The 8,778-nt window shown below is 37.0% G+C and overlaps 1 protein-coding gene across 2 annotated transcripts in view; it reads right to left on the bottom strand.

Annotated features, from left to right (window-relative positions):
* LOC149779117 (deoxycytidylate deaminase-like) overlaps positions 1-8,778 on the bottom strand; it is a 66,407-nt gene that overhangs the window by 17,673 nt on the left and 39,956 nt on the right. For both annotated transcript variants that reach the window (XM_089939670.1, XM_089939672.1), the window contains one exon: positions 7,877-7,974. In XM_089939670.1, the coding sequence (XP_089795796.1) occupies positions 7,877-7,974 (98 nt within the window). The remainder of the gene's footprint in view (positions 1-7,876; positions 7,975-8,778) is intronic.

Consider the following 8,778-nt stretch of genomic DNA (forward strand, 5'->3'; position numbering starts at 1 on the left):
AAAGGAGACAATACTCTATACGCAGATGAAGTGCGAGTTGATTTTGTCAACAACGGCATCATGGCATTGTTTGATAGCGTCACTTATATGATTGATGGAAAAAAATATCGAGACAATTCAGAAAGATGTTGACGTTGCTACAACAATAATATGACTGGCAAGATACTCTGATGATTATACAAACTCTGCAGGTCCCACAATGATGTTTTACAAAGATAATTCTGATAGTCACGCTGCAAGCCGAGTACGACGTTCATGTAAGTGCGTTTACAAATCTCCGTATAAACTTTCGGAAGCGTAATGAAACCGCAGAGGAATTCTTTGGCATCCTTTGACGGCTGACGTGAAACTCTCTCATGTCAAGATGAGTATCGATACAATTAAGAAAACATTAGAAGATATCATAAGTGGGATTCCTGAGATCGTTAACAAATTTAATCGAATTAAAATTCCCCCCAAAACAGGTCACCAATATAGTATACACAGTGTCTTCGGGATTCTCGACATGGACACAGCAAAATAAAACTCCCAAACATACTGCAGAAGTCACTGGTGTGTACAGGCTGTCTGTGTTCAGGGCTGCAAAATTTGAGATATATACTACATATCCCTGGCGTCATTCAACCGATAAGTTTTCCTGGGTTGTGTCTATTGTGTTAAATAGCGGAGACGAAGAAACATTTATACTGGAAGCAGCTGATAATAAAGTAATCGCAACATCTTACTGGTGGTGTCTGGAATTTGGTGCTGAAACGCCTCATTTGGTTACTATGTAAAATATAATTGACGTTCAAACATTTAAATATGATCAAGTACGTGAATGAAAAACAGCGCCAAAAACATCGTTGACAAGTATAGAGCGAAAGTAAAAAAATACCGTAGTTGCCATCGATGTTGTTGTATAATCGGTATCTACACTCGTTGCGTCCACCGGCGTAGTGTTATCAGCACTGACCACGCTAACGATAGCAATAGCAACGATATGTGTTTCATCATCGGCGGCCATCTCTTGGGTTTTTAATACTATCGCGGAAAAGATATCCACGTGCACGAGTACAAAATCAAATGACTACGTTGTGCGATTAAGTACAACCACGGCCGCATATTCTGAACTATCATCGCTGATATCATCCAGCCTTGACGATACGACGATATCAAATTCTGAGTTTGACATAATGGTTATGGCATACAATAAAGTCATCGATTTGGGAAATGGAAGTTTGAATAATGACAGAACTACTTTAGCACATAGTCACAAACACAAGTCCGCTGAAAACCACAATGATATCAGTAAGCCACCAACCTTGAATTCAGTATTAATTTTCCAACCGCGATTCCAGTAAAAGAAATCGCCCGTGCGCAGTTGCGGGTATACTACAGTTGGCCAAATATCAGGTCAAAATCATTTGGCCATCTACAATCAAGTAAATCGCTGGTATTTGCCAATTAAAATAAACCAGATGGTACTCGGACTGGCAGGTTGTTGGAATATCCATGGGGAGTTATCAAATCGAACAGATCAATGATGAATTCCAGCGCAGAATAAAATATTACCGGAAAGGAATCCAAGATAGCAATAAAAGTCCATGAACCAACACCGTCCACCGTGATAGAGGTAAATTCTCCGGATTACGCCGTTAATATTTTTCAATCATCATCAGATCAGTGCTAGGATGGCCTCGTGTTGCCCCGGAGTCACCACCACCAATACCTAAACCAAAACGGTCTGACTTTACTTCAGACAAACAATCATACTTGATATAAAAATGCAATGTTGGGTATTGGTTTTGGCTTCAGCAGTAAGGATTATATGTGGTGGTATTTTATTATTGAAAAATATGCTAGAGGAGGAACAATATATATTGGTATTCACCTAAGTTAAATTATTGAATATTTTGAAATCATTAATCGAGGACATAAAACACAACGAGAAAAACTACAATAAAGTTTCCAAGAAAATTTTTTTGATATAGCAAGTCCACGCAAGGAAATCATTAAACAAGTAGAAATATTAAATCAGCTTGTATCTGATATGGAATATATTAACCAAAGAATAATTAAGGCAATAACTGATTACACTGACAACATAAATCGTTATGAACAACAATTTTTAAATGCATATTCATTAACAGAGGCGGATCTACTCGAATTTTTAATTTCTCGGGTATAACGCAGCTGAGATAAAAAAGTCAGTCAGTGATATCATCGATGAGTCTTTTCCTACAATGCTTGAATAGTGGAGAAAAACACTGCCGCCGACACCTGTTCTCAAATACAACAATGACCCACATGGACAAGGCCGCCACGTTTCTCCGCAAATCGTAAATATAACTTAAACGATGGCGGTCAATCTTGTATGTGATGTAATTGATGTAAGCTATCATACAAACACATAAATATCAAGGCAGGCACAGCACAGCAAGGATATATTCTTTATACTTTTACCCCGCAGGTCCCACCTGGATCTCTCATTGTGCAGGAACCAATTTACCCGGTCTATCTACGATGTCATAATTCGCTATGATCAAGAATAAATTTCAAGCTAACTGACTAAAGCAATAATTTGATTGACCTTCGTGGAGACGTTTTAAGTTAGAATTTATATGTAAAATCCTAAAAATCTAAGATTTTCGAAGCTTTTAAATCGTAAAAAAAATCTACGATTTTGGAGGATATCCTTGCAGAGTGTTGTCTCCATTGTTTTAGCAAAGGAACAAGTATAAACTTTAAAACTGTAACTAACGCGTGATACACAATAAAAACAGCAAATAAATAATTCTCCTCCTTGTCCTGGATAAAATCAAGGGTGGATATTTTTTTTTTTGATAAATGGGCTAAAATCAGTCAAAAAGACTAAAATCTGACACATTTTCACTTTCATTTTTCACGAATGAGTCTAACTTTCTTTTTCATTGCCACTAATAGTCTCTGACATAATTATTCTAAACATTGTCTTATACGAGTATTAACTGTCTCTTTTGCTTCGTATTCAGGAGATAGTTCTGATCTATTTTTTCGATTGCACCAGAGAGAGAGAGACGAATATCCTCACGTCATTGTCTTTGACTGTAGCTAAGGATTGACACATCGCCGTTTGAATTTTTACGATTCGATATTCTGATGGTAACGTAAATCCCCCTCCTCCATACGTTCTTGTAATGTTTCAAAATCAGAAATAATTTGTTCAGGATTTAGTTCATCAAGTATGTTTACGCCGTCTTTTTCTAATTTTTTAATAGCAGATATAATATCATTGATATCTTCGTAATTCATTGTATACTAAATATATGTTTAAAAGAAAAATATTTTACACATATGTGAACGCCTAGGGTGCCATATGACATCATAGGATGTCCAGAAGGGTGTTTTGTTTTACACCGAGGACGACACAATCCCATGTGAAACTCTTAGGGTGCCATATGACATCCTAGCAGGCTCAGACCACACGAAACGCAACCACCTATGTGAACCACTAACCTGTCAAACAACAGTCTAGCAAGCTCAAGACAGCGTGTTTAGTGGAGGACGACACAGTACATAAATCTTAAATAACTTAATTCTATACATTTAGTATATACAAGAACAGTACAACATACACGGGAGCCATTCTCTACATTCAACATATTTTTGCACACCCTCCCCCAAAATCAACCCCGGAAGAGTGCAAAAAGATGTAGTGACATGGATGGGAGGGTGTGTTTTTTCCTGTTGGGTTTCGATGCGGAGGCTGAGCCCTCAATTATATAAATAAAATCGGGAAATTTTGGCAACCGTCGATAACATCCGTCACAGGGATTCGATCGCCAGACCTCGAGTATCAGAGTTGTATGCTTTAGCAATGAGCTACGGAGACATCTGACGGATATATGATTCAGAAATTATTATAAAGTTACCTATGTTGGATTGCAAGACTGAATCGGTCTTGGATACCGGAGCTGCAATAAATGATGTCGCTAAGTTAGAAAAAAACACTAAAAATCCCAATACGGTAGCAACGATAAATGGGGAGATTTTATACGATTCGGAACATTATATAAAAGGGATCTCCAATAAATATAGTTGATCATAATGCTCACGCTTGGACCAGCGCAGTAACAATATTTTCGCGAGATCGAACCGTACGATTTTACCCAGAGAAAGACTCTGTGAGAAACATGTTTGATTTTATTCACGAAATCAGAAAAAACGACCCTGTGTCAGTATATCTATTTAAAAGTTCAGATGATGAAAAATAAGGTCAATTTGTAGGACTTATCGGCTAAAAATATCGTAAAGAATCTTTTCATGAAGAAATTAAAAATCTTGAGCACAAACTTTCAACGGAGAATACTGACCAATTAATAAAGAATTGCTTTACAGTTCCATCTGTTGCAGCTCACTTTGCAAGAAAAAATAATTTGTGGAAGCCAACACGATTTGAATTTCTCGAAGAAGAAAACAACTAAGCTGCTGTGAATACGGACACGGTGGATTGTGAAATATCAAGTCTAATTACAGTGAAGTTGTCTCGGTTGATATGGTCGCGTGTTATCCGGGAAGTTTTCTTGCCTACGGAGAATGTTCTGGATATTTTAAAAGATTTGGACACCTCACAAACAAAATGACAAGAGTATCGATAAATGGACCACTACCTGAGTTTGATCTAACCGGATTCGCCCATATTGTATCATTTGAGTTTGTTAAGGGTCTTCATCTGATCTGTTATATTTGATTTGGTAGGCACTTTTCAGAAAAACGCTGGGCACCAATAGTTATTTTACGATATATGCTCGATTGTAAAATATTAATATCGTTGATTTCAAGTCGGGCAATTATATAATATCGGAAGCAGACCGAAGTTTGGTTACGACCACTTGATGATGATAAAACCTCAAAAGATCTCGGTAGAAGAATAATCGGTAAATTTACTCAAGGTGGGGCATATGATCATAAACGACATTATGCACGATTAATTTTAGATGATGCTGAATATTATTTTATAATCGCCGATGCAACAAAGAGAGATATATTTTTAAGTCGAGAAAACGCTTACATGTCTAACAGAACACTATTAGGTACAATTGTTGGTTATATTGATGGTGAGTCTCCTCAGTTTACTCATGTAAGATCCTCAATGCTCGCTTATGTGTCTATATATGTATTGTCGATGATAAATAGATTCCCTACCAGTGCAGTCAGAGTTGCAACGGATTCATTCTATATCGATAAAAAATATTCGGAATTACTGACTCGTTTTACAAGTAATGATGCATCATGGGGCTAATGGAGAATAAAACAAGAAATGTTATATAATTATTCTGAATCCGCAGATGTTACGATTAAAGATATTGATTACAAAAATAATCAGATATCAGAATTATCGTCTGCGGCATCTGTGTATGACCCAGTATCCAGACACAAGACAGCCTATCTAAACGTACCGGGTGGTAAGACGACTAGGGTGATCGAATTATTTCGATAGAATTCAGATGATATGGCTGTCTTAACACCTACACACAGACTCGCAAGAGAAATGAACCAACGAGGAATGCAATAATGTACTTATCATAGCTTTTTACGATACTAGGGTGACACATGGACTTCTGATCGAATGGGAGAGAAATATATTCCAAAGATCATCATTTGGGATGAAGTGTGCACAATATCTAAAGATATGTTAAAAATGTTTCTCGATTGGCTGTTATTTCAAAATACAGCTGTGGTCATGTGCGACGATCACGGTCAACCACTAGTGTTTGTTGTGCCATCTCTGCACGGGTGGTTAAAGCATTTTGTAGATTATTACGAGAAGATAACTGATGATCACATATCTCTTGTTGTAGAATTAAGGGAGTTTAAAAAATTAATCAGACTACAACCGAATAAAATTCAGAGTGAAATAATGCGTAAAATTTCAGAAACTTCTATGAACGACTTTCTGCAAATGTGAGACCAAGTGATTTGATAGTGGCAAGTAGAAAGATAGTTCGTGATACACTTCAACAGCGGTTATTTCAGTTGCATAAAGAAAAGTTTTCAGATCCACGTGTACCATTGTGTTATAGACCAGCTGATACACGACGACAGAATATCGATTTTGATTTACCAGGACTGCCTGAGAAACAGAATCCCGTATTAAATGATGTCGCAGTTGATGTTAGTGTTGTTCAGGATGCTCTACACGCTGATAAATCTCCGTGGACGTTAGGATACGCAATGACCATTCACTCATCTCAAAGGTTAACCATCTCTGATACTCGAGTTTGGATTGTCGATGACTGTGTTGAATGGTCAAACTTTGTTTATCTCGCAGTATCTAGATTCAGAAGAAAATCTCAGCTGAGGAGAATTGTCATAGACGTTACAGAAATCATCAATGATGTCATTGATAGCAATATAGTAAGAAAAACAAATAGTTGGTTATAAACAAAGTGACAAAAAACGAGACTTTGATCATAGCGCTGAAGCAGCAGCAGAATAATCATCGTGCAGGCTGTAATTGTATAATGGTGTGGCGATATTCGAGTAATAATCCAAGACAATTTACCGTGGATAGAAAAGATCGTAATCTTGGTCATACACGCGAAAATGTGATGTTGAACTGTCTTGAAAGTAATCGGCGTGCGGGAAGGGGCTAGTTAAGTGATCGCGGTGGTAATTGTGTGTCTTCAGGAATTACCTCTAATTGTTCACGAATAAAATCCACGTTCAGGAGCAGTTGAATCTAATCTGTAGATTGGGGTGTTTATTAAAAATAAATTTAAATTTCTCTGTACCATATTGCTCACACTTACCTGTGACCGCTGATCTGTTATTTATTGTTGTAATAGTTGTTAGTCCACTTGTGGGAGTAAGCGCCATGCATTTCACACAATATAAATCCATATTATTTATTATATTTCTACAATATGGATGTAATTGATTTTTCAGCGACAGGAAAACAAGAGCCGGTCAAGCATCATGCTGCGTTACCAAATTATGTCCGAATGATCCTAATAGATCCATCTGGGAGTGGTTAAACGCAACTGCTGTTTAATTTGATAATGAGACGGTTGAAATAGGATAAGTTGTGTTTAGTAGCTCCATCTGTGGATGACCAGCGATGCTACGAAGTGTTAAAAGACTTTAACGAACGTGCAAAGTTGTTATGTGAAAACGGTGAAGATGTTATTGAATTTATTTCTGATATCGATGAAGCGCCATCTATAGATGATATTGATGGGTTTATTAATAATTTAGTTGTATACGACGACGTAATGCTGGATAAGCAACCAATATGCCAGAATATTTTCACGCGGTAGACATAAAAACACAGATTTAATTTATGTAACCCAGCGGTATACACAAATATCTGAAGTGATCAAAGATGACTGTAATATTCTTGCTGTGTTTAATGGAGTTGATACACATACTCTGCGAAATATTCATCCGACTTGGTATAGAGGAAATATGGACATAACTAAGTTTAAAAATTTATTTAGTCAGGCTCAGTTATCCCCGCATGGATTTATAACAATAAACTTGTATGATCCAAGGTCGAGATACCGAGTCAGTCTTCATAAAAAAATTCAGTGATAGCAGCAGAGCGGGTGCGACCTTGATAAGGCGTCAGCGTAGTAAAACTCACGCGTATGTTTTTTCGAAAATGATGACGCGAATAAAAAGTAACAAAAACAACTAACCCGTACGAAGACTCACTCTCGGAAAGTTAGAAGCCTCGGTTTCACGTTATCAGCGTATTTTTTTTTTTTTCGTTTTCTGTATAAGCCTTAGTTTACCAAAATAACGCAAATAAAATAAGATTGGTTCACTCCTTCTGCTGCTTATTCAGAACTCGCGGCGTAAGATCATCCTATCAATTATTTTAAAGCTAGTTAAAACTATTTGAAAAACAGACCTGTGTGTCAGGATCCTTGCTCCTCTGTCCTGAGATGAGAGCCATTCCCATGAAGTATTGATCCCACTCAATATAATTTTCACGCATCTTCCCTTCGGCTATACCAGATAAAAAGAAGATTTAAGAAAACAACGATGAATATGATATAACATCTGGCAGCTATGTCTCTCTCTCTCTCTCTCTCTCTCTCTCTCTCTCTCTCTCTCTCTCTCTCTCTCTCTCTCTCTCTCTCCCTCCCTACCTACCTACCATCGTAACAAGATACGAGCAAAAATCCACGAAAAGACAAGAGTAGAGAATATTTGCTTGTGTCATAAGATGATATCTCTAGATATATGAATGAAGATAAAAGTTAAGTAAGGTGTCTCTAGACAACGTGATAATTGCCTCATTAAAACCCGGAAAGCCTCGTTTTATCTATCACTAAGTAAACAATACTTCTTTATTAATGTCCATGCGCAAAGATTGATATCGTGTAGTCCTGTTCATAGAGTAAAGACCTAGTAAAATGTTTAATTCGTTTCTATCTGAAGTTCTCGATCACCAATAACTTCCGAATTCAGGGATTTTATAAAACGGGGAACACCTTTAAATCATTTCCGAAAGGAAGAATATAGTTTTCATAACGCGTTAACAAGGTGGATTACACTGACTTACCAGCGGTAGGCATGTCTTAGGTTACTCTTATGCCATAGTTATTTATGACACTTTGACATTATACTCTAAAACACGATATTGATCCCTCTGCGAAACACGCGCTAATTGTTCTTTTTTTCCATAGAATACTGGAAGAGATGGAATCTTTATTCTTTTGACAGTGTTCCAGAATATAAAAGGTCTTGTATAGGAAGATTCCTTTACTGAACACCTGAAGTACAGGAGGTATTGTAAATAAAGATTTC

Source organism: Sinohyriopsis cumingii, chromosome 17 (assembly GCF_028554795.1).
Source record: "Sinohyriopsis cumingii isolate HCF-2022 chromosome 17, ASM2855479v2, whole genome shotgun sequence".
NCBI classification, from domain to species: Eukaryota; Metazoa; Mollusca; class Bivalvia; order Unionida; family Unionidae; genus Sinohyriopsis; species Sinohyriopsis cumingii.